The following is a 27,893-nucleotide window of genomic DNA, read 5'->3' as shown; positions in this document are numbered from 1 at the left end:
AAAATTGTCATTGTCATCTATAGTAGTAAAAATACTCATGGAAGTCAATGGTTTTTCTTTACAACATTCTTCAAAATATTTCCCTTTGTGTTCAAAAGAAGAAAGAAACTCAACTTGCATTCAAGTGGTTCTAAATTTTAAGGACGATACGCAAAAGAAACGTATTAAAATTTAGACCCACTCGAGTTTCTTTCATCTATTGAACACAAAGGAAGATACTTTAAAGAATGTTGGAGGGTAAAAACAGCCTTTGACTTCCATAGTATTTTGTTTTTATATACATATACAAATATACATTTTCCAGCATTCTTCAAAATATCTTCCTTTGTATTCAACAGAAAAAGAAACGTATTAAAGTTTAGAACCACTCGAGTGCAAGTAAATGGAGAAGAAATGTTCATTTTGGGATGAATTTTCCCTTTAAAATCAAGAACATAATACAGATCCAAGTAATTTGGACCATTAAAATGCATAAAATCTGAAAAATGATGAAAATGGTGGATTTGGCCAAAACCCGAGTGCAGTAGTGTAAACAGTCTGTCCTAGGTCATTGATTGGCCATCATATACTATGAACGAGTCCCACGGAGAAAGCTGAACCCACAGCCAACCCAAGTGTAAGGAAAAAGGACATGATGACACCCGCAGGCTCAGCAAGTTCCCGCGGCACAACTTTGGGCCCGTAGATCATCGGCAGTGTGCCCAGATACCCGTTAGAAACCCCCAACACGCAGATGAAGACCACAGGGAAGAGGTCATGTGCAAAGAAGACGTTGTGCAGATGGTACCGCGGCTGATAGTTGCAGAAGACAAACAGAGGAACCAAAACCGTTCTGCAGATGACCAGCAACGGCAGCAAGCCACTGGTGGGTCCCGGGACCTGCAGCCATGCGGTCATCTGCCGGCCACTGAAATCTGCAACGTTGTACAGTAAAAAGCTAGTCAGAGGCACAAAGTATGTGGTGGACCATGGGTTCCCAGAGTCTTGGTTCATGGATTGGATTCCGGAGGACAAGGCGGGGAAAATCATAATGGAGATGAAGAAGACGTAGAAGACGCAGAAGCCCAGCACCCAGGTCTTCTTCAGGATGGGTTTGAGAGGTGGCACAGATTTAGCCGATGCTTCTGAGCTGCTGCTGAGGCCGTTGGACTCGGTGGAGGGTAAAGCAGCTAATTCCATGTAGTATCTAAAAGAGAGAAAATCCTGATCACAGGCCTGTACCATAAAGCCAGATTAGCGGGATATAGCCAGTTAAGTTTCCGCTTAGTTTGCACCAATTCTGGGTTTTAGATATCATGATGGTTGCTCAGCTCAGCTGCTTCATAATACCATGGTAACAAACTGTGATTAAAGTCAAGCTGCCTTCCTGTTACCTAACACCCAAGATTGGTGCAAACTGAACTGAAACTTAATTGGCTATCCAGCTAATCCAGCATCATAGTACAGGCACCAGGTGTTATGGCGGTGGTCATTTTGAATGTCTTTTCTTGTCCACTTTTTAACCAAACTTTTGATTTATTATGGCAAATTTCGCTGAACATTGTGGGTTTGTGTTTTACCTTTCTTACGATAAATGCTTTTGAATTTTAAAATGCTTTTCATATTTAATATAAGTCTTTGTGTCCCCAGAATGTGTCTGTAAAGTTTCAGCTCAAAACACCCATCAGATTATTTATTATAGCTGTTTGAAGTGTCTGTATTATAGCTGGAAAAAAGTTTTTGCTGTTTTTTTGTACTGGCCCTTTAAGGCTAGTCCTCCCCGCCCACCGTTCCCACGTGCCTGTCAGCAATCGCCGCCCTCGGCTGCCTCAGGAAGCAGATCTCACGTAACGTGTGTGAGAAATACTACTGTAAGAACTTTAACAATCAGTATTTGATGCATTTTTTTGTGGATTTGCAACAATGAGTCACACACAATGTCATTACAAAGTTCACGCACACACACAGCAAGGACACAAACACATAGCACACACACATACACACACACAAACGTAGCGCAGACATACACCCACACATAGCTTAGACATGCAGACACACACACAGAGAGAGAGAGAGAGAGAGAGAGAGAGAGACAGTGCGTTAAGCTTTGCACTCGTTTTGCACGCATATGTGACAGGCTACATGTTAATCTCCACTGCTGTTTGGATATCTCTTATATTAAAGAGCCCATATTATGGGTTTTTGAAAATGCCCTTCCATGTAGTGTGTAACACAGCTCTAAGTGAAGTGAAATATCCAGCTAAGGCTTAAATCTGTAAGTGTACAGTGTTTAAAACTATTGATTCATCTATCGCCTTGATAACGCCTTGATAACGAGTCATTAGGTGTTTCGCGATGACGCAGCCACGAAACACAAGCCTCGCCAGTAGTTACGCGCGCAAACCCGGGAGATTTGAAACCTGCGGCCCCGCCCACTAACACAGAAAAAACACTAGACACACACACACAGACGCCGCCGGTCGAATGAAGTCACGCTGTGCTCAGATGGATAATATTGACAGTCTCTACCCAAAGATGAGTTGTTAACCTGGTACAGTACACGCGGTTACTCTTTATAGTCTCTTATCACATGTAAGCCACGTTAAAAACGCGACGCGTGCCGCTTTGTTTACGGATTTAACGTTAAAGGCTTTTGTGAGCTCGCGTTCCACTGCCGTTTGTCGTTGCTATGGCGATCGATCGTAAGCTAGGAGACAGGAGACTCGTGTCACTTTCCCTAGTTCTTCTGAGGAGCGTTGTGTGTGTGAGAGAGAGAGAGAGAGAGAGAGAGAGAGAGAGAGAGAGAGACTCGCGTCGCTTTCCCTAGTTCTTCTGAGGAGCGTTGTGTGTGTGTGAGAGAGAGAGAGAGAGAGACTCGCGTCGCTTTCCCTAGTTTTTCTGAGGAGCGTTGTGTGTGTGTGTGTGTGTGTGAGAGAGAGAGAGAGACTCGCGTCGCTTTCCCTAGTTTTTCTGAGGAGCGTTGTGTGTGTGTGTGTGTGTGTGTGTGTGAGAGAGAGAGAGAGAGAGAGAGAGACTCGCGTCGCTTTCCCTAGTTCTTCTGAGGAGCGTTGTGTGTGTGTGTGAGAGAGAGAGAGGGAGAGGGAGAGAGAGAGACTCGCGTCGATCTCCCTAGTTCTTCTGAGGAGCGTTGTGTGTGTGAGAGAGAGAGAGAGAGAGAGACTCGCGTCGATCTCCCCAGTTCTTCTGAGGAGGGTTGTGTGTGTGTGTGAAAAAAGCCTTACACTATGAAGCGCGTGTGCACTGTGACTACTTTTATATAGTTGATTACCAGCTGGGCATTTCACTCTGTCTCGTGCTGAAGCCTGTCACTGTCGACCAATCGCAGCAGGCTGTCATCGGTCCAATCAGCGCAGATTAGCTTCGCGCTGAGGAGGGGGTTGGGAACAAATGAATCGCTGAACGATTTATATGGGAGTCGTTGGGATAATTAGGTAAAAATAAATGCAGGTTATAAGACCATCAAAGTGTTTTATGACCTTGCATGCATATTAGACTGTTGTTGGAGACCCTTACAACCTAAATATGACCCTATTTCATGTATAATATGGGCTCTTTAATGTACAAAATAAACCTGATTTAACGTCCACAAACCGCGATTGAAGCGTCTTCTTTTATAATTGTTCTGACACGCGGCTGTGCTGATGAAGTGCATCTGAAGTGAATCGCTGTAATTCATTACACACATGTTCTGTTTTAAAACATTTTAAACTTGTGAAACTCACTCTTGATCACATTTGATGATGATTGATGATCCTAGCAAACTGAACAGACCTTTTATTCACGGTTGCTTTGCGCTGGTCCTCTCTTGATGATATGATTATACACGTGACTACCGCGACATGTTAATGCGCACAGCTGTCAATCAATATTGGTGGGCGGGGGGACCAGCACTCCTACGTAAAGTTGCGGTCGATCTGAAAACCGCTCCAATTGGTCCACCGTTTTTATGATGTTAAATTTGAAGAAAAAAAAAAAGGATTGGGTGTGTTTATTATCACTATACTTACACACATTTCTGTCCAAACAGCTTGGAAAGTAGATTTTTCACCATAGGTGCCCTTTAAGGGTGCTTTCACACCTGTGGATCAATTGTTTTGTTCTGAAACGGGTTAAAATAGTTACAATCTTGCTCTTTGTTCTTGGTGCTGTTCGTTTTCACATTGCACAGGTCACGTGCGAGTAAACTCCTCACGTTGATCAGATTTGCAGGATTTATTTTGCAGAGTCCCTCAACTGTTTTATTTTAATTCATGACAATGAGCAATAAGACATTATAAGTGAAGAGCTGTGCTTTACATTTGAATGATCACACCCACAGACATCATCACCAGATATAAATCAGAGGTAAGGCCTTCTCATGCATAACACTTGGCTAGAATTGTGCATTATAGGGTTTACATTATAGAGAAAAATAACTAAAGAAATAACTAAACGCTTAGCTGATTTTTACCACGTTTTCAGATTTTACCACATTCTCACCCTGTTATTTACTTGTGTATTTTATTTTTTGGATTTTGTTTTTGTTTTTCCTGTTTTTCTAAAACCATTCTTCACCAGACTCGAACCCCATCGTTGTGGTCAACTCCTTTCTGTGTCTCAAGTGTGCCGATGTACATGGCGAGCTACTGGGCAAACTGGTAATTGCAGGAAAGCCATACGGAGGTAAGAGGTCAGTTTAAAAGCGTGAAAAGAAACGGCATCATACCGCCCCCTAGCTTTTATTATAAAGACGAAATGCAGCCATACATACATCTGGCTACATAATTCCCGATCTCCAGAAATGTATATAGGGCTACATTTTCAGAAGGAACCTATGTTGCCAAAAGCTGTCACTTTCAAAAGCTACACTTTTATACTTTACAGATGCACATTAGTACCTTTAGGATACACTTTTATACCTTTAAGGTTAATTTTTGAACCTTTAAGGTACTATAAGGTACAGATATGTCCTTTTTAGGTGTTAATATGTACCTTTCAGGACCTGTTAGGAACAAAAAAGTACCCTTTAAAAAGGTACCGCCCCAGAGACAGATTGTGTACCTGTATTTCTGAGAGTGTATATTGTACAGACATACGCACCCTCATATTATTCATTCATTTTTCTTCGGCTTAGTCCCTTATTTATCAGGGGTCACCACAGGGGAATGAACCGTCAACTTTTCTGAAACGAACATGGAGAGAACATCCAAACTCCACACATGAATGTCAACTGGCCCAGCCGGGACTTAAGCCAGCGACCTTCTTGCTGTGAGGCAACAGTCCTAACCAATAAGCTACTGTGCCGCCCACCCTCATTTCATACAAAACTGAAATATAATTTAAACAACTACACTCTAAAAAACGTTGGGTTATTTATTTAACTCAATGGTTGAGTTAAAAATATTTGGTGCTTTGTTGGGTTATTTTAAACCTTTTATTGGGTTATTTATTTAATAACTCAACCAGTTGGGTTACAATTTGTGAATCCTGCATAACAGCTCTGTTTTAATCCCAATTTGTAGCATTTCACCTTTGATATGAGGGGCTTATTTTGAGTTTAATTATTGTTCTTTTTCTGTATGATATAAAGACAGCCTTGGAGATCCCGGTTTGGAGATGGTGCTTTAACAACTCAGCCAGCTGTCCTTTCTCCACTGCCATACAGATTGTGCAGCAAGAAGGTTCGGCAAAACAAGAATTTGTTGATTTGTGACTTCTAGGTGCATTATTTATGGCAATAAATGTTGGACATTATTTAATTCATGTGTGTATACTTGTATTTCATTCAGTACTTAGAGGAGGAGGAGCAACAGAGACAGAACCCTCTTGTCCTGCTGCTGGGGGATGAGCTAAACTGCTCTCAGGCGTTTGTTATTGTGAAAGGAGTGACACTGAATTCATGGATTTAAATAAAGCTTTGCCAATGTAATAAAAGCGGTGTATTTTTTATTACATATAAAGATTACGACTACTATAATAATAATAATAATAATTTATTATACATAGTGGTTAAGCCACTTTTTTGGCAAAATAACCCAGCAAATTAGTTATTTTTATAACCCAAATTGTTGGGATAACCTTATCAACCCAATGGATTGGGTTAAAATAACCCAACAGAAAGTCGGTGCCAAATTGACCCATCTAAGGGTTACCTGTTGGGTTATTATTAACCCAACTGTTTTAAGTGTGTACTATACATTGTTTACATTACTCCACAATCAGTATTATATATTGCTTACATTCATAAATATATATATATATATATATATATATATATATATATATATATATATATATATATATATATATATATATATATTACTGTATATACTGTATATACTGTATATATATATATATATATATATATATATATATATATATATATATATATATATATATATATACATTTCATTGTTATTCATGTGTATATGTGTATGATGTCTATATTATGTGTATGACTTCACTGTTCACTGTTTCCTTACTGTGCTCATGACTATAAACTAATTAAATTAAATTGATATGAATATATATAAACCTAACCCTAGCCCTAACCTCAACTCTAAAGGTTTTTATGACAAAATCTCAAAGATACTCTGAAATATAAATATATCTCTGTTTTTGTGCCTGACCTGATAATCAGCAGACGGGCCCCTGAGTGTGGCAGATGTGGGCTTTTGAAATCTCTATAGGCCTCGTGTATAATAATAGTATATAAAGGCACATCAGCATCACCATCATCACAATTGTGTCACGAAACTGCGGTTTGACCCAAGACCTCGAGTGAAACTCACAGACCCACAGTTCCTCTTTCTGTCCCTTCAACAGCGTCTCAACAAAAACACTGTGAGCATCATGTGGTTTAAGGGAGATACTCACGAGACAAAATGAAAGAAATCTATGGTCCTATTGTATCTGCAGACTCAGATATTGAGGTTTTCAGGGCGGGGGGGTTATATGTAATATATAATATATCGTAAATACTGTAATCTAGACTGCAAAAACGTACCATCTGTAATTAGACTGTACTGTTTAAATGTTCACAATCAGACTACTGTTACTTTTCCATAGCAAATTATCCATATTATATTTATTATTTATTCTTTCTCTCTTTTTTACTGTGTGTCATATCATTTATCTTTTTACATTACTGCCATACCAGTGTGATACAAATAATTATGCACAACTATTTCCCTGAGACACAAAGTTGATATTTCTATGACAGTGTCAGTTTCTGAACGCATTTAAAATCTAATATACAGTTACAGTCAGAATTATTAGCCCCCCTGTTTATTTTTTCCCCAATTTCTGTTTAACGGAGAGATTTGTTTTCAACAAACTTCTAAACATAATAGTTTTAATAACTCATCTCTAATAACTGATTTATTTTATCTTTGCCATGATGACAGTAAATATTATTTGACTAGATATTTTTCAAGACACTTCTATACATCTTAAAGTGACATTTAAAGGCTTAACTAGGTAAGTTAGGTTGACTAGGTAGGTTAGGGTAATTAGGCAAGTTATTGTATAACGATGGTTTGTTCTGTAGACTATCAAAAATATATATATACAGCTTAAAGGGGGTAATAATTTTGACCTTAAAATGTTTTAAAAAAATTAAAAACTGCCTTTATTCTCACTGAAATAAAACAAATAAGAAGAAAAAATATTATCAGACATACTGTGAAAATTTCCTAGATCTGTTAAATATCATTTGGGAAAAATCTAAAAAAAAATCTAAAAAAAATAAATAAATAAATCAAAGGGGGCTAATAATTCTGACTTCAATTGTACAAACAATATAATTAATTAATTAATTTATTTTTAATAGGTTTATTTTGATTGTTTTGGTTTCAAAATATATTTTTCATTCTTATTTATGCAATCTTTATTTATTTTTTTATTTATTTTTTGATCTTTTCATCATCTCATAAATCCCCTGCAATTATTTGCTGCAAATATTGTTTTTTAAATATATAATATATATTGTTTCTAGTCCAAATATCTAAAACATATTTATATAAAGATGCTTTTTTCTTGACAATAAAAAAATGTTGTCTTGTTTTCAGAAATAATAAATTAAATTAATAAATTAATAAAAATAAATTAAAAATTATGAGTGAGATTTTCCATAAAACAAGCAAAGTAATCTGCCAGTTAACTTCGATTTATTATTACTATTATTATTTAGATATTTAAACTAGAAACAAGACAAAACCTCCAAGTTGCAGTGTTTAATTTATCACAGTTTGGGAAATTGTAAATTAACTATTGCTACATTTCATTCTGTTGATCACAAAGAATGGAAAATATTTTGTTTCCTTGTTTCATTGTTCCAGTTAGAAACACAATAATCCCATTCAAATCTGTGTTATAAAAAAGGTTAAATTATAAGTAATTTAAAAGATAAAAACATTACTTAAAATCTGTAATCTAATTAGGGCTGCACAATACTGGAAAATATAATATGTGATGTTGTTGAGTATTGCGGTAATGATATTTCTTACAACAACACTTCTCTAGAAAAATGCAATTTTTAATAAACATATATATATATATATATATATATATATATATATATATATATATATATATACACACAATATATATGCATGAGTGTGCATGTGTGTGTGTAATAATATACTATGAAAAAATGTTTAAATACATTTTAAACAAAAAATAAGTAGCCATTTATTCACATTATGATGAATAATTATACCTGAAGCCATTTATTTTCTGATTTAAAAAAAGACCTTGCACTTAAAAGTTTGCACATATTAAAATTTTACAGTCAAGACTACATTTGTGAAAATTACCTATTTTTTTCAAAGGATTAATTATGATTTTGAGCTCACTACACTTGAAAACTTAAGTTTATGCATTTTCATGGTACATAAATTAAATTAACTCATATTTTTAAGTGATAGGACCAAATTGCAACATTTTAAGTTATGTTCAGTCAACTTTACTTAATTGTTTAAGTAAAGACAACATTAGGGTTTACAGTGTACAGCGACACAATCCAAAGACATGCGCTATCGGTGAATTGAATAAGCTAAATTGTCCGTAGAGTATGAGTGTGAATGGGTGTTTCCCATTGTTGGGTTGCAGCTGGAAGGGCATCCACAGCGTAAAACATACGCTGGATAAGTTGGCGGTTCATTCCACTGGCAACCCCTGATTAATAAAGAGACTATGCCGAAAAGAAAATGTGTGGAGCTACAGCAACACAGGGAGAACATGCAAACTCCACACAGAAATGCCAACTGACCCAGCCAGGGCTCGAACCAGGAACCTTCTTGCTGTGAGGCGATTGTGCTACCCACTGCGCCACCATGACACCCAGTTAGGACTTATTTAAAATGGCGATTTCTTTGGGGTGGGGGACTTGTGTTCAATGTTCAGTATGTTTAATACACTTAAATTTGTTAGGTTAACTTAATCGATTTGTGTTAGGATGACATGAACGAATTGTGGGGAACCCTGCATATTAAAAATACAGTCAAAGAGATTTGCTCACCTTGAGTATTCCAGTCTGGGCAGCATCAGGTACATGATGATACACACAACAGTGAAGATCACAGCGCTGAGGAAAAACACCAGCGCACTGCTGGTCACATCGCCTGACACAGCCAGATCTACTATTGAAGACACCGCACTCAAAGTGCCGCCCATCGCCTGACCTGAGGATCAAAGACCAAAACATAAGCCTGGCTTGTGTTCAACATGCCTCCAAGACATATGGATATACACACATGTACAAAGATGTAAGCATTTCATAGAATAGAGCCCTGCCTCAGATGAACAACATCACATGATATCTCACACCATGTGATTATTTATTTAACAGAAAATAAATCCAAGATAGGCCCTCACGGAATCCGCAGATTTTTTATCCCATTATTGAGTCATCGTTTATTTACTTTTGTATAATATGTGTGTAAATGTATATTTATTGCGTTTTTATATTAATTTCAGTATTATTATTGACTAAAATGCAACTGTAAAAAGTAATATTTACTGTCCTTTAGTAGATATATTCTATGAGAGGCTTGCTTTGTGGATCTAGTTGTATTTGCATTCATTCACTCATTTTCTTTTCGGCTTAGTCCCTTTATTAATCCAGGGGTCGCCACAGCGGAATGAACCGCCAACTTATCCAGCACATGTTTTACACAGCGGATGCCCTTCCAGCCGCAACCCATCTCTGGAAAACATCCATACACACTCACTCACGCTCATACACCACAGACAATTTAGCCTTCCCAATTCACCTGTACCGCATGTCTTTGGACTGTGAGGGAAACCGGAGCACCCGGAAGAAACCCACGCAAACGCAGGGAGAACATGCAAACTCCACACAGAAACGCCAACTTACCCAGCCGAGGCTCGAATCTGCGACCTTGCTGTGAGGCGACAGCACTACCTACTGCGCCACTGCGTCGTGTCTGTATTTGCATTGTAAACCTTAAAAGTTATGTCTACGCTTTTACAATGTAGGTTGTGTCAACGCACCGTAACACAGAGGAAGTTCTAGTAAATTGAAACTGCTTCAGGCCAGTTTTCACAATAGGAGTTCAGTTTAGTTCAGTTCAGTGTAATACAGTAATGTAAATGTCACTGCTGAAAGCCAAAACACTGAAGAGCGACTCAAACAATGCGCTTTATTATTGTAATAACAGTTATTCTTTTTTATTTCATGTTTTGAAAAAAAAAAACTGCAATAAAAATGTAGCTCCTGGGACGTATTTTGCTCTCTCCAGAAATATATATACCGTCTATAGCGGTACGTAATCAGAATGAGCCTGGGTTGGAAATTTGACATGACCTAACATTGCCATCCTATTTATTTACCATTTTAGTACAACAGCAATTAATGAGTTGCTAAGTGAAAGTAAAAACAGGGCAATAGTCAATGTGCAAGTGGGATGCAGACATTTTTCATTTAGTCAAAAAGAAGGTTAAAAACAAGGCAGTTTATCAATACCTGATATGTAAGCTTGAGATATCCTCATGGGAAAGTGGCCGCTGATGCCGAACACACTGCCAGTGAAGATGTTAGACGCCCCACTGACCAGAGCCACACTTGCTAGTGTACCCTCAAAAAACTGCACCCTATAGCCAGACGTGTCCACTTTCACCAGCACTGTGGTCACCACAAACACAACCAGGATCACCACCAGAGAGAACAGTATCCGGACCTGAGAGGAGAACCTGAAAGAAATAAACAGACAGTCACTGAAGAGAACAAGAGGACTAGGAAGCGGTGGCTGGTTGCCGTGGTGTTAGTTTAGTTTGTTCTTAGTAATTGTTTCTAGAACATTCCTATAGATTGTACTGGTAGGTTGATGCAAGTAGTTTATTGCTATGGTGTCCATCTTATTAGAGTTTTAAATAGCATTTTCTCTCCATCCATCCATCCATCCATCCATCCATCTATCTATCTATCTATCTATCTATCTATCTATCTATCTATCTATCTATATACATATCTATTTGTCTACAGTATCTATCCATTAGTCTGTCTGTCCATTCGTCCATCCATCCATCCATCCATCCATCCATCCATCCATCCATCCATCCATCCATCCATCCATCCATCCATCCATCCATCCATCCATCCATCCATCCATCCATCCATCCATCCATCCATCTATCTATCTATCTATCTATCTATCTATCTATCTATCTATCTATCTATCTATCTATCTATCTATCTATCTATCTATCTATCTATCTATCTATCTATCTATCTATCTACAGTATCTATCCATTAGTTTGTCTGTCCATCCATCTATCCATCTATCCGTCCGTCCATCCATCCATCCATCCATCCATCCATCCATCCATCCATCCATCCATCCATCCATCCATCTATCCATCTATCTATCTATCTATCTATCTATCTATCTATCTATCTATCTATATATCTATCTATCTATCTATCTATCTATCTATCTATCTATCTATCTATCTATCTATATACATATCTATTTGTCTACAGTATCTATTCATTAGTCTGTCTGTCCATCCATCAATTCGTCCATACATCCATATAGCGATCCCTCAGTCTGTCATATCTATCTATCTGTCTATCCATCCATCCATCCATCCATCCATCCATCCATCCATCCATCCATCTATCCATCCATCCATCTGTCTGTTGGCTTGTCTGTAGAATCCATCCTTCAATCCATCGATCCATCCATCCATTCATCCTTCAATTCATTCATAGTATGAATTTATCCATCCTCTATCCATTCCTCTATCAATCCATCCATCTATCCATCCATACATCTTACCATGTATCCATCCATCTGTCTATCAGTCTGTCTGTCTGTCTATAGTACCGATCTATCCATCCATTCTTCCGTCTATTCTTCCATCCATCCATCCATCCATCCATCCATCCATCCATCCATCCATCCATCCATCCATCTAGCCATCAATTCATCCATCCATTTGTCTGTCTGTCTACAGTATGAATCTATCCATCCATTCATCTGTTCGTCCTTCTGTCTACAGTATTTATCTATCCATCCATCCATCTGTCCACCCCATCCTATCCATTTACCTACCTACAAAACTGCATAGCTTTAAAACTTTCAAATTTGCTCTAAAAATTACTTTTGATTTACTTTATTAATATTACACTTAATTATTCAACTTTGGCAGCTACATAACATATTGTACAATACAATATTGCACTATTGGCATCACCCACTGATTGACAATCATTATATAATATTACATTTGGGGTATTTTTATATTTGTTAGGATATTCTTTTCCAGCAGTTGTGTACAGTGTAGGGTTGTTGACATGCTGATAGCTCTCCTTCAGTGATTAAAGAGAGTAATGGAATGTTCTAAAGTCCACTCAGTCCTTCTTTAGAGCTCAACATCAATGTAATGAGCACATGAAGCAGGCCATAGACATCTTATTTTCAACTTGTAATGTCATGTTAACAAGAAATCCACAAAAAAATGGATAGGTTATTATGGAGATGAACATGTAATGTTGAAAAGCAGACACAGCGTGTCTTTATTCTCTGAGAGAACAAGAATTGGCAACAGTTACAAAGATTGTAACTAATTCACATTAAACTAATTTAATTTAGGCCGAGCCAGAGATGGTTTGTTTGGGTAGCACAAAAACTCTTGGCCTTCTCAGAAAACATTTCTCTTTTTATGAAAAATATCTATCTATCTATCTATCTATCTATCTATCTATCTATCTATCTATCTATCTATCTATCTATCTATCTATCTATCTATCTATCTATCTATCTATCTATCTATCTATCTATCTATCTATCTATCTATCTATCTATCTATCTATCTATCTATCTATCTATTGTCTGTCTATCTATCTATCTATCTATCTATCTATCTATCTATCTATCTATCTATCTATCTATCTATCTATCTATCTATCTATCTATCTATCTATCTATCTATCTATCTATCTATCTATTGTCTGTCTATCTATCTATCTATCTATCTATCTATCTATCTATCTATCTATCTATCTATCTATCTATCTATCTATCTATCTATCTATCTATCTATCTATCTATCTATCTATTCAATCTATTGTCTATCTGTCCGTCTGTCTGATTACTATATCTATCTATCTATTCGTCCATCCATCCATTCATCCATCCATCCATCCATCCATCCATCCATCCATCCATCCATCCATCTATTGGTCTGTTTGTCATATTTGTCCCTCCATCTGTCTGTCTATCTAACAGTCTGTATGTAACTTTTCATCCGTCCATCCATCCGTCCATCCGTCTGTCTGTCTATTGTATCTATCAATTCATTCGTCTGTCCATTTATCCATCCATCCATCTGTCTGTTTGTCAATAGTATCCATCCATCAATTTGTCTACAGAATGTAACTGTCCATCCATCCTTCCGTTCATTCATCCATCCATCTGTAGTATCTATCCATCTGTCTGTCTACTGTATCTATCTATCCGTTGGTCCATCTATCTGTCCATCCATCCATCCATCCATCCATCCATCCTTTCATTCATCAATCAATCAATCCATCCATCCCTCCATGCATCCTTTCATCCATTCGTCTATACATCCATCCATCCAGTCATGCATGCATCTTTTTTATCCATCTAATCATTTATCCATCAATCCGTCCATCCATCTATTTGTCAACAGTATCCATCCATCCATCCATCCATCCATCCATCCATCCATCCATCTGTCTACAGTATATAACTGTCCATCCGTCCATCCATCCATCCATCCATCCATCCATCCATCCATCCATCCATCCATCCATCCATTAATCCATTTATCTGTAGTATCCATCCATTGTCTGTCTGTCTACTGAATCTATCTATCCATTCATCTTTCCATCCATCCATCCATGCATCCTTTCATCCATCCGTCCATCTATACACCCATCCAGCCATCCATGCATCCTTTCATCCATCCAACTATTCATCCATCAATCCATCCATCCATCTATTTGTCTATAGTATGTAACTGTCCATCCATCAAACCATATGTAGTATCCATTCATTGTCTGTCTGTCTACTGAATCTATCTATCCATTTGTCCATCCATCCATCCATCCATCCATCCATCCATCCATCCATCCATCCATCCATCAATCCATCCATCCATCTATTTGTCTACAGTATGTAACTGTCCATCCATCAAACCATCTGTAGTATCCATCCATTGTCTGTCTGTCTACTGAATCTATCTATCCATTTGTCCATCCATCCATCCATCCATCCATCCATCAATCTTTCCATCCATCTGTTTGTCAACAGTCTCCATCTGTCTGTCCATCCATCCATCCATCCATCCATCCATCCATCCATCCATCCATCCATCTACAGTATGTAATGGTCCATCCATCCATCCATCTATCTGTAGTATCCATCCATCTGTCTGTCTGTCTGTCTGTCTATTGTATCTATCTATTCGTCCATCCGTTGACTACATTCAAGGACTACAGAATATCAAAAAAGCAATATTCTCTCCTAGATTCTAAGTCAATCAAATGGATAAAATACTCTTGGTGAAAATGACAGAAAGTGAAGTGTGCAGATGTGTTTCTGTTACCTGTTGACCAGGAGGTAGTTGAGGATGAGACACAGCACTGAGGGAATGGCAGAAGCAATGGCGATGTAACTCTCAAAGTAGTCCTGACAGGCAAAAATAAATAAATAATTAATAAAAAACAGCATGATAGGTACAGTTAAAATAATTCACCCTCCTGTAAAATTTGTATTCTTTTTCAAATATTTCATCAATTAATGTTTAACAGAGGAGGACAGTCTTAACAGTATTTTCTATAATATATTTTTCTTCTGGAGAAAGTCTTATTTCTTTTAGTTCGGCTGGAGTAACAGCAGCTTTCATCTTTTATATATTTAAGGTTGATATTAATAGCCCCCTTAAGATTTTTTTTTTAATTTTCTATAGAACAAACCACTTGCCAAATTATCCTAAAATTTTGAATGCACTTTAAAATGGTCTTCAAATGACAATAATACTGTTTATCGCAATATAATTTGGATAATTTGGTGCAATATATCATATGACACAAACACTGGTATCGTGACAGGCCTATTCCAAACAACAACAAAAAAAGTTTTACCTCTAAATATGTTCAGTTACAGTATACAGTAAAAAAAGAAAGAAAAAGAAAGAATGCTGACATTTATCAAATTGAAGCATTGAAAGCATGTTTGACCTGTATGACAATGTTTAAAAAAAAAAGAGTAAGATGGAAATTTATGTATGAACCATTTTTGAACAAACTGTTCCTTTAAAACGTTCAGTAAAATGAGAATGACCCAGTTTCACTTTTGCCATTTCCTGCAAAGTCAGATAAAAATAGAGTATGAGCAGAAGTGAAAACAAGAAACAGCAAAAAAATTTATAAAAATCATAATCATTAATCAAATGTATAACAACAGTGTTTAAAAATTAAAAAAAGGTAACATTTTACAATAGAGTTCCATTAGTTAGTGTATTTACTTATATGAACAAACAACAAACAATACATTTATTACAGTATTTATTCCTCTTTGTTAATGTTAGTTAATGAAAATACAGTCATTCATTGGTAGTTTATGATAGTAAACAAAACTTTGGATTTTAATAATAATAATAATAATAATAATAATAATAATAATAATAATAATAATAATAATAATAATAATAATAATAATAATAATAATAATAATGGGTGACGCAGTGCCACAGTAGGTAGTGCTGTTGCCTCACAGCAAGAAGGTTGCTGGTTCAAGCCTTGGCTGGGTCAGTTGGCATTTCTGTGTGGAGTTTGCATGTTCTCCCTGCACTCGCGTGTAGGCGTGTGAATGGGTGTTTTCCAGTGATGGGTTGCGGCTGGAAGGGGATTCGCTGCGTAAAAACGTGCTGGATAAGTTGGGGGTTCATTTTACTGTTGGCGACCCCTGATTAATAAAGGGACTAAGCTGAAAAGAAAATAAATGAATAATTATAATAATAATAATGCATTATTAAATGTTGAACTACACTACCTGACAAAAGTTTTGTCATCGATCCCAGTGGTAAGAACAACAAATAAGAACTTGACTTCTAGTTGATCATTTGGAAAAGTGGCAGAATGAATCATCTGTTGAACTGCATCCCAATCATCACAGATACTGCAGAAGACCTGTTGGAACCTGCATGGACCTAAGATTCTTACAGAAATTCTCAAATTCAAATTTAGTGAAGGAAAAATCATGGTTTGGGGTTACATTCAGTATGGGGATGTGCGAGAGATCTGCAGAGTGGATGGCAACATCAACAGCCTGAGGTATCAAAACATTTGTGCTGCCCCTTACATGCTTCAGCCTCCACATCAAAGTTCCTGAAAGCAAAGAAGGTCAAGGTGCTCCAGGATAGGCCAGCCCAGTCACCAGACATGAACATTATTGAGCATGTCTGGGGTAAGATGAGCGAGGAGGCATTGAAGATGAATCTAAAGAAGCTTGATGAACTCTGGGAGTCCTGCAAGAACACTTTCCTTGCCATTCCAGATGACTTTATTAATCAGTGATTTGAGTCATTGCAGAGATGTATGGATGCAGTTCTCCAAGCTCATGGGAGTCATACACAATATTCATTCTGTTTCCACTGCACCATGACTTTATATTCTATACTGGACATTATTTCTGTTTAGTGACAAGACTTTTGTCTAAGCAAAGTCAGACCTTTCTGTCCTAATTAAATCATTAAAAATCAAGCCATGATCATATTTTATTTTGCTAAAATAAGAGTAATCTAGAGGCCTTTGCCTTCCATATAAGCCACTTCTGATACCAAATGATCAACTGGAAATCAAGTTATTATTTGTTTTACCTAAAACTTGAATAGGAGACAAGACTTTTGTCAGGTAGTGTATGATCATAAGTATTGTTCATACTTAGTTTATATTGTACTTTATAGTACTTTATTGTTAAGTGTGACAGAAAAAAAATCATCCAAACTTATTCTCTAAAATCTGATTTTTCTCCTTCCCATTTAAAGAGCAAAGCATGTCGTCTACCTTTGAAACTCTGGCAACTAAAAGAGAAATAAAAGCATAAAAGCAAAAGCACTTTGGCATGTCCATGCAGACATCAGCCTGCTGATTCAACACATTTAGAAACAAACAGCAACCGTTCAGCTAGTGTGCAAAATTTGATCAATCTTGAGGTCTGGAAAGAAAGACAACACTAAACTAACACTAAAAATCACCATAATATTGATGTCACCATGAAAAACTGATATTTTCAACTGGTAATTTTTGTGACCCTTGAAAAAACAAAAGTTTGTCTGTGGTTCTGCATATGAAAGGAGCATCAGTTCTGTCAGATATCACGAGACGTGGAGAAAGCTGGTGTAAGCAGAAAGCAAAATCATGTTGTAATTGCTTTAAATAACTTTTCAGCATGGTAGCAAGTCGGTGACACTCACGCCTCGAGACAAACACATCCTGCCCTGTGTGTCATATGACCAGTGTTGGGTCAGTTACTTCATCATGCTACTTACATCATTAAAAGTTATATTTAAATCTAATAATTACAGTTTTTCTCAGTCACATTGGTCCATTTTTATCTTCAAACTTCACATCATAGTGTCAGTTGTGCACATCAAAAAACTGTTTCTCATTTCTTTGAACAAGTTGCAAATGCGTGAGTACATCCATGCAAATGATTATGTGCAATTCTGATGTTTCCAACCCAGGCTCATTCTGAAAACGTAGTCCCAAGGACGTTTCTGGAGCATTTTCAGGAAGTGTCACCAAAATCTGACTTTTTTGTTGTGTAAAAAATAACTTAAAGGGCGCATAGTTTACCTCTTTTTTATGATTTAATATTAACATTATGGTTCTTCTGAGTGTCCCAGTTTAGGTTCAGTTTAAAACATAACAAGGGGGCGGGGCCATGAGCTCACCCTCTCTGCATTTGCAACAGAGTCAGACAGGCAGACTCAGAGGAGAAGGAGTGAGAGGATCACCATTCAGTCGTACATGTACGACTCTGACAGAGACCAAGCAGAGAGTACAAAATCATTTGTGTCTTTGTAGAGTTTTACAGCCAACTGTGTGCTAGTTTCAAGTGCCGAGCTTGTACAAAGAAACTAATAACCACGCACACTGAATTAACTTAGACTGAGGCACCTGATGCGCCGCTCGAAGCCGCGACACGGCACACCAGACACTCTCTGTGGCACACTAGAAACATCAAGTGTCCCGAATCGTCGCGCCACGCATTTTTGAATTCTAAACATAGGTTTCTGCAGCAGTCCGCAGCACCCAGCCGTCGACTTGTGTACCCTGATAGAAACCTATGTTTAGAATTCTAAAACGCATGCTAGTTAAGATCACAGGGAGCTTCTGGGATCGCGAGAAATGCAAACGGCTGAAGTATAAGGTAGACTCAATGAGAAGTACACATGTTTGCAAACCTACCTAAAGATACAACCAATAATTCCCATTAGAGCGATCATGTGGAGAATATTGATCTTGTGTTGAGCCCAATGAGCCTTGCATCTAAAAATAGAGCTAGGGTGTTCCTTTAGTGATATTGCTTCGACTCACGCTGAAAATGGCGGACGTGAATCAACAAACTAAGGATATGATGACGCGCCTGTCAATCAATATTGGTGGGCGGGGGGACCGCTCTCCTACGTAAAGTTGCGGTCGGTTTGAAAACAGCTCCAATTGGTCCACCGTTTTTTATGTTGTTAAATTGAAAAAAAGCACTGGGTGTGCTTATATCACCCCAATATGACGGTCTGTACACCATACATGCACATATGTCTGTCCAAACAGCTTGAAGTAGATTTTTTACCATAGGGTCCCTTTAATGAAAACATGACAGCCATTTGACTATCATGTTCATAAACAAAGGTGTCAGGACTTATCATCTTGATGACACTGACACTTTCATTGACATGAATACTTGAGGAATGAGCTCTCCATTTTGAGCAAGTGACACACTTTTGCAGGTTATCAACTAGGTTTTGCCGTTTGTACTAATTGTTATGAACAATGCATTAACTGTTGTACAAATATAAATAGTGTTGTGAGAAATGCACCAAAGCCACTGAGAAAAACTGTAAAATCAAAAATATGTTTACAGATTGATATTTTTCTTGATCTCATAACTGTGGTTAGCCATGGGCCGGTATAAAATTCTGACGGTATGATAACCTTGGATAAAAATATCATGGTTTCACGGTATTCTGCTCTAAAATATATATATATATTAAAAATTTTCCCATTTGAAAACAATATATTTTATTTTTTAAAAGATTTCAAATATTTTGGGACAGTAAACATGTCAGGCTAAATAATTCTAATTAATCAGTCACTGACTTTTCGTGTCTTCATTATTTTTAAAAAACACAGATTTAATTACATTTTAAAATGGCATATTTGGATATCTTTTCTGCTGGAGATACTGTAAAAAAATAAAAAAAGGGAAATAAAAAAACCGTACACATCCCTTGGGAACGGTATTACAGAAAATTTTGGTGGTTTTTCACTTTTCCAAACCGTGGTATACCTTGAAAACGGTTATCGTCCCATGCCTAACTGTGGTTAGTTGTTTTGGAAAGTATAGACTGATAGATTCTGAATGTATGTGAGTATATTTTTTGCTTGTTTACTGCAAACGTCACATCTATAACGCTGGAATTGCTCAACATACTTACACTGAGGTCGTTGTGAGATTCCTCCTGACCTGCAGGGCTGGAGCTGTTGCTGAGCTTGTACAGCCAGTAGTGTTTGGCAGTGATGAACACGTTCCAGGGCAGCAGAGAGCCGATGCCCATCAGGAAGAAGATGATGTAAACTAGATTGTAGGAGTCATCTGGGCTGTGACGGGTCACCAGGGGTCCCACTGGCTGCTGTCGGGACAGCAATGGGGCAGTGTCGTCCCCCGTCACCTCAGCATCTGAATGCTCTTTGTCACTCAAGGAGGAAACCACAGAAGGAATGTATGAGGAGTTCATGCTGGCCTGTAGAGACTGCTTACCATCCATTCTCAATCACGGAGGAATCCAAGGACTGTATATGTGAGGGCGGCCAGATTATAATAATGCTAAAGGAGAGAGAAAAGGAGAATGTGTAAATATATATAACTGCAAATTATGCCACAACATTAAAGAGGATCTATTATGGTCCTTTTTACAATATATAAAATAAATCTCTGAAGTCCCTAGTGTGTGTATGTGAAGGTTCAGCTCAAAATACCCCACAAATAAGGATTTATAAGTCTTAGAACCTGTCCCTTTTAGGCTTTGATCCTAATTGTGCAGTTTTGGTGACTGTTGCTTTAAATTCAAATGAGATTGTGCTCTTTTCAAAAGAGGGCGGAGCTACAGATGCCTAAGTGTCAGCATAGTGGCAGATTCAAAACAGAACTAACATTATCTCTGTGAAAAACTGAAAATGTCAACAGAAGAGAGTCAGAAGATGGCAGTCTTTGGCGACTACAGCGTTCATTTGTGCATCCTAAAACTCAACATTTATAAAGCTTCTTAGTTACTAATATTATCTTTAGCAGGGTAATATCTCTAATGGCGGATGGCTGCTTCTCACTCAGGGCTGTCTATGCTAATGAAGATGAGATCGTAGGGCTGGGCGATAAAATCGGTGGTGATATTTATTGACCAAACACCATTGTCATTCATTCAATTTCTTTTCGGCTTAGTCCCTTTATTAATCTGGGGTTGCTACAGTGGAATGGACCGCCAATTTATCCAGCATATGTTTTATGCAGCGGATGCCCTTCCAGCCGCATCCCAACCCCGGGAAACACCCATACACTCTTGCATCCAATTCACCTATACCACGTCTTTGGACTGTGGGGGAAACCGGAGCACCCGGAGGAAACCCACGCGAACATGGGGAGAACATGCACACTCCACACAGAAATGCCGACTGATCCAGCCGAGGCTCGAACTAGCGACCTTCTTGCTGTAAAGCGACAGCGCTACCCACTGTGCCACCCTATCGCTGATTTTTAGGTTTACTATATCATTATCTTCCATAAAATTTACTTTGATTGTTCACTATTTACGCTTTAACATTGCACACACTTTGTAACATTTTAATAATCAAGTTTAAGAGTGTCTTTAACACTTATGTTTGTTTTATTATATTTTGTTTTAATATTAGATATATTTTGTTAAATATTATATATATTTTGTCTTTGACTATTAAAACTATTTGCCTTAGTAATGTTGGTAAATTAAAATACGGTGGTTAAATAAAAACATCCTAATATTCCTAAATGTAATGTTGAAAAAATATTCAATGATTATCAATATCGAATGATAAGAAACATGATATTGTGATAATTATTTTGTAATAACGCCCAGCCCTTAGAGATCATCACTAATGAATGGGGCTTTCCCCCTCTGATGACACGTACAAAGGCAAAATGTCAATCAAAGCATTTCTACAGACTATTTTTATCAAGTGTGATTATAAAAAATAGAATTAATAAATTTTTACCATTACAGGATGGCTATATTCACAGACTGTTGCCACACAACTGTGTTTAAACCCCTTATGAAAGTGATTTTTGCATAATAGGTCCCCTTCAAAAGAGGAGTGAGCGAAGACTGAATCTTCCAAAAACTGTCAAGATTTCACACATGCACAAACAGGGGTGGAAATTGGATTTCTTGATACGATACAATACAATATCCACTGATACAACATTTGCCAATACGTAAAATAATGTGTGTATATAATAAAAAAAATGTGTGAAATGGCTTTAACTTGATTCAGTGGAATATTGATTTATATATTGTTTTTATGACATTATGTGCTGCATACAGAAGAATGCTAGAAAAAAGCAGTCATTGACATCCATAATGGGAACAAAAGATACCATGCAAATAATAAACCTTCATTCTATAATGATTAAACAGACTCCACAAAATCTGTCGTGTCTTGAACTGTGGTTCCTGCTCAGTTATAATCATAATAATTAACTCAGCATTTCAGATGCATACACTGCGATATTGACACTGAAACTTCAGCTGATTCCTCCTGGATTATTAGCCCCCCGAATATATTTTTTCCCCAATTTCAAGATTTTTTAAACACATTTCTAAACATAATAGTTTCAATAACACATTTATAATAACTGGTTTATTTTATCTTTGCCATGTTGACAGTAAATAATATTTGACTAGATATTTTTCAAGATACTAGTATTCAGCTTAAAGTACAATTTAAAGACTTAATTAGGTTAATTAGGCAAGTCATTACAACAGTTTAACTATGTTCTGTAGCAATTGGAAAAAATATATTGCTCTTGGGGGCTAATAATTTTGACCATAAACATTTTTTTTTTGGAAACTTTGTATTTAAGATTTTTAAATATATTTTTTTACAGAACAACCCATTCCCCAACAATTTAACCCCTTACAGACGAGGGGGTACATAAAAAAGTAATAATGAAATTATATATTTTGTAAATTTTTTGAAATTTTATATTTAAAAGAAACATTCAAAAGAAAATAAATAAATAAAAAATAAATAAAATGTATTGCCATCATCCGTACTTTACAGGGGATACATTTGTACATCAAGTTACATTGTGTTGTATTGTAGTTACCTCAAATTCCATTGATGATAGGTTAAGTAACCTCTAAATATACATATCTAAATATGTCCTAATACTTTTCCACCTCTTCAGAAAAATATCAGTCTTCATTTGTAGACATGCAGTCATTTTTTCCATTATATAGACCTGTCTCTGAATCCACTGAGCCACCTTAGGAGACTTTTCTTCCATCCAATGTACTGTTATCATTTTTTTTTTGCAACCAGTAATAATATCCTTAGGACAAATCTTGTTTCTTCATTGAACATTTCTTTGGACAGTGCTCACAGTAAGCACATAACTGGATTGAGGAGTATTTCTATATCTAATATGTTATCAATTTCTTTTTTAACATTTTTCCAAACTTCTTGAATCTTAGGACAGTCCCAAAAAATGTGGTTCAATTCAATTTTAACACATCTTAAAATTATTATTTAATTCAAAACTGCTTTTATTCTAGCCGAAATAAACCAAATAAGACTTTCTCCAGAAGAAAAAAATATATGTAAATAATTAATTGCTCTGTTAAACATAATTTAGGAAATATTAGAAGAAAAATCACACGAGGGCTAATCATTTTGACTTCATATATTGTGCAGCCCTAATAAGATAGAACCTAAGAAAAACAAAGAAAGCAGTGTAAACTTACTGGACCATTAGCTCCTCTGCTGCTGTGAGAAAACCATCCGTCTCCTCACGAAGTCAGTCAGACATTATGGAGATGCTGTCGGCTCAGATCACAATGAAGAAAGACGTAAACACTGGGGACTCACAGCACTGTAAGAGACACGAGAAAACACCTCCAGTGCTTTAATGCACTGAGTTTCACAGCGGCAGACAGAAGCACGTGAGTCAGTTATTACACAGCACGCTCTGTTTTTATTCACGTCCTACTGAAGGAATGCTGGAGTGATGCTGCTGCTCTTTACAACACACTCACATGCTCCTGGACACTTCTCGGTCACATGAGAACTGACTGACGTTTACCTAGAAGACTGCAGACATTCACAACATGCATACACACTGTGTTATTGAGATCCATGCTTCAATATACAGTAGCTACATATTATTATTATACTAATATGATATAATATAATATATTTTTTATATTACACTATAATACATTTTCTGTATTTTGAATAAACATTTTTGATTAACTGTAATTTCATTCATTCATTTTCCTACGGCTTTGTCCCTTATTTATCAGAGCAGAACAGCCAACTACTCCGGCATATGTTTTACGCAGCGGATGCCCTTCCAGCTGCAACCTAGTACTGGGAAACACCCATACACTCTTACATTCACACATACTCATACACTATAGCCTATTTAGTTTATTCAATTCAGCTATAGCACATGTCTTCGGACTGTGGGGGAAACCGGAGCACCAGGAGGAAACCCACTCCAACAAGGGGAGAACATGCAAACTCCAAACAGAAATGCCAACTGGCTTAGCCGGGACTCGAACCAGCGACCTTCTTGGTCTTGGTAAATTGTAAATATAATAATATAAAACAATAATTTAATAATAATATAATATAATATTAAAATAACTTCATGATAAAAAAATATAGTATATATAATACATTTACTGTATTTTTTGATTTTTTTTTGTTATATAATACTATATATAACAAATATATATGCAAATAAATTGGTTATAATAATGTATTATAATAAATTTTTGGGATTTTTGGCAAATATTTTTTATGAACTGTTATGAACATAATATAATATAATATAATATAATATAATATAATATAATATAATATAATATAATATAATATAATATAGCATAACATAAAATAATATAACATAACATAATATAACATAACATAATATAATATAATATAATATAATATAATATAATATAACATAACATAATATAGCATAACATAAAATAATATAACATAACATAATATAATATAACATAACATAATATAACATAACATAATATAACATAACATAATATAATATAATATAACATAACATAACTAACATAACATAATATAATATAGCATAACATAACATAACATAACATAACATAACATAACATAACTAACATAACATAACATAACTAACATAACATAATATAGCATAACATAACATAACTAACATAACATAACTAACATAACATAACATAACATAATATAGCATAACATAACATAACTAACATAACATAACTAACATAACATAACATAATATAGCATAACATAACATAACATAACTAACATAACATAACTAACATAACATAACATAACATAACATAATATAGCATAACATAACATAACATAACATAACATAACATAACATAACATAATATAGCATAACATAACATAACATAACATAACTAACATAACATAACTAACATAACATAACATAACATAACATAACATAACATAATATAGCATAACATAACATAACTAACATAACATAACATAACTAACATAACATAACATAACATAACATAACTAACATAACATAACTAACATAACATAACATAACATAACATAATATAGCATAACATAACATAACATAACTAACATAACATAACATAACATAACATAATATAGCATAACATAACATAACATAACTAACATAACATAACATAACATAACATAATATAGCATAACATAACATAACATAACATAACTAACATAACATAACATAACATAATATAACATAACATAACTAACATAACATAACATAACATAACATAACATAACATAACATAATATAGCATAACATAACATAACATAACTAACATAACATAACATAACATAATATAGCATAACATAACATAACATAACTAACATAACATAACATAACATAATATAGCATAACATAACATAACATAACTAACATAACATAACATAACATAACATAATATAGCATAACATAACATAACTAACATAACATAACATAACATAACATAACATAACATAATATAACATAATATAGCATAACATAACATAACATAACATAACATAACATAACATAACATAACATAACATAACATAACATATAACATAATATAGCATAACATAACACGTTACAAGTTACAAGTGTTTTGCGCTTGTCGTCAGAAAAAGAGAAAGGAAGTAACATGGAGAGTGTTTTTATGTGTGACAGAAAATCAGTACAAGCAAGAAAATAAATGTGACTCAACGTTCAGCTACAGTATTACAGTTTGTAATATTAACAATAATACGCGTACAGCTGTTAAAAGTCTGTAACGGCAGTATCACTACAGGTAGAAGTCTCGTGTTTATCCGATATCGCTATCAGCTGACTGTACATGACTTTTATATATAAATATATATATCAAGTTATTTATTCAAACCTGACAAACAGACTTAACTGTAATAACCGCGTAACGACAACTTTACATGAATATTCATGTAGGTACTCACCAATAATTTATTTTTAGCTAAATTCATCTTGTAGAAGCTCCTCAGGTAAACAATAACAGTAGGGAGGATGACCGTTTCGAGAAGTACACAACAACACATTAGTGTACTGGACTCTTGCCAAACATGAATAGCACGGTTTCAAATTAAAAGTCTCGCGACACGTTAAAAGGCATGTAAGCAGACCAGAGAATTTCTCCAAGCACCAGAAAATCCATAAAGAAAATATAAAAAAGGCTCATTAAGTGAATAAATGTTATATACAGTTGAAGTCAGAATTATTAGCCCCCTTTTAATTTTTTTTTTCTTTTTTTAATTATTTCCCAAATCATGTTTAACAGAGCAAGGAAATTTTCACAGTTTCTGGAGAAAGTCTTATTTGTTTTATTTCGGCTAGAATAAAAGCAATTTTACATTTTTTATGAACCATTTTAGGGTCAAAATTATTAGCCCCTTTAAGCAAACTTTTTTTCGACAGTCTACAGAACAAACCATCATTATACAGTAACTTATTTATATTATTATTATATTAATTAACCTAGTTAAGCCTTTAAATGTCACTTTAAGCTGTATAGAAGTGTCTTGAAAAATATCTAGTAAAATACTATTTACTGTCATCATGGCAAAGATAAAATAAATCAGTTATTAGAAATGAGTTATTAAAACTATTATGATTAGAAATGTGTAAAAAAATCTTCTCTGTTAAACAGAAATAGGGGAAAAAATTAAACAGGGGGGCTAATAATTCTGACCACAACTGTATATATATATACTCTCAGAAATACAGAAATAAAGGTATGAGAGCTGTCACTAGGGTGGTATCTTTTCAAAAGGTACACATTTGTACCTAAAAGGGTCTATATTGGTTTCTCAAAAGTATATATTAGTGCCTAAAACATTCAAGAGGCACAATTTTGTACTTTTTAAGTACTATTATGTATCCCTGAGGTACTAATGTGGACCTTTTAAGTACAAATGTGTACAAAAGCAGTGACAGCTCTCGTACATTTATTTCTGAGAATATATATATATATATATATATATATATATATATATATATATATATATATATATATATATATATATATATATAAACTAATACGAAATTTTGCTGTTTTATGCATAGAATGGTTGTAAAGATAGATAGATAGATAGATAGATAGATAGATAGATAGATAGATAGATAGATAGATAGATAGATAGATAGATAGATAGATAGATAGATAGATAGATAGATAGATTCAGAATGTATGTATGCTTTATTAATAATATTAGTGTGCAAACACTCAATAAAACATTGTAAATTCATTCATTCATTCCTTTATTCATTTTCTTTTTCGGCTTAGTCCCTTTAACATTGTAAATTTAAATGATTAATAAT

The 27,893-nt window shown here is 35.4% G+C and overlaps 1 protein-coding gene across 1 annotated transcript; it reads right to left on the bottom strand.

Moving 5' to 3' along the window:
* Positions 1-301: 301 nt before the first annotated feature.
* Positions 302-26,626, bottom strand: slc29a3 (solute carrier family 29 member 3). Its single transcript, XM_056471364.1, has 7 exons — positions 26,516-26,626; positions 23,752-23,879; positions 20,194-20,582; positions 15,079-15,161; positions 10,967-11,193; positions 9,500-9,662; positions 302-1,186 (listed from the first exon to the last, which is right to left on the bottom strand). The coding sequence occupies exons 3-7, from the start codon at positions 20,521-20,523 to the stop codon at positions 562-564; spliced, it is 1,428 nt and encodes a 475-aa protein (XP_056327339.1). The 5' UTR covers positions 20,524-20,582; positions 23,752-23,879; positions 26,516-26,626; the 3' UTR covers positions 302-561.
* Between the last annotated feature and the right edge of the window lie 1,267 nt (positions 26,627-27,893).

The sequence above is a fragment of the Danio aesculapii genome, chromosome 13 (assembly GCF_903798145.1).
Source record: "Danio aesculapii chromosome 13, fDanAes4.1, whole genome shotgun sequence".
NCBI classification, from domain to species: Eukaryota; Metazoa; Chordata; class Actinopteri; order Cypriniformes; family Danionidae; genus Danio; species Danio aesculapii.
This window is presented reverse-complemented; position numbering and strand designations above follow the sequence as displayed.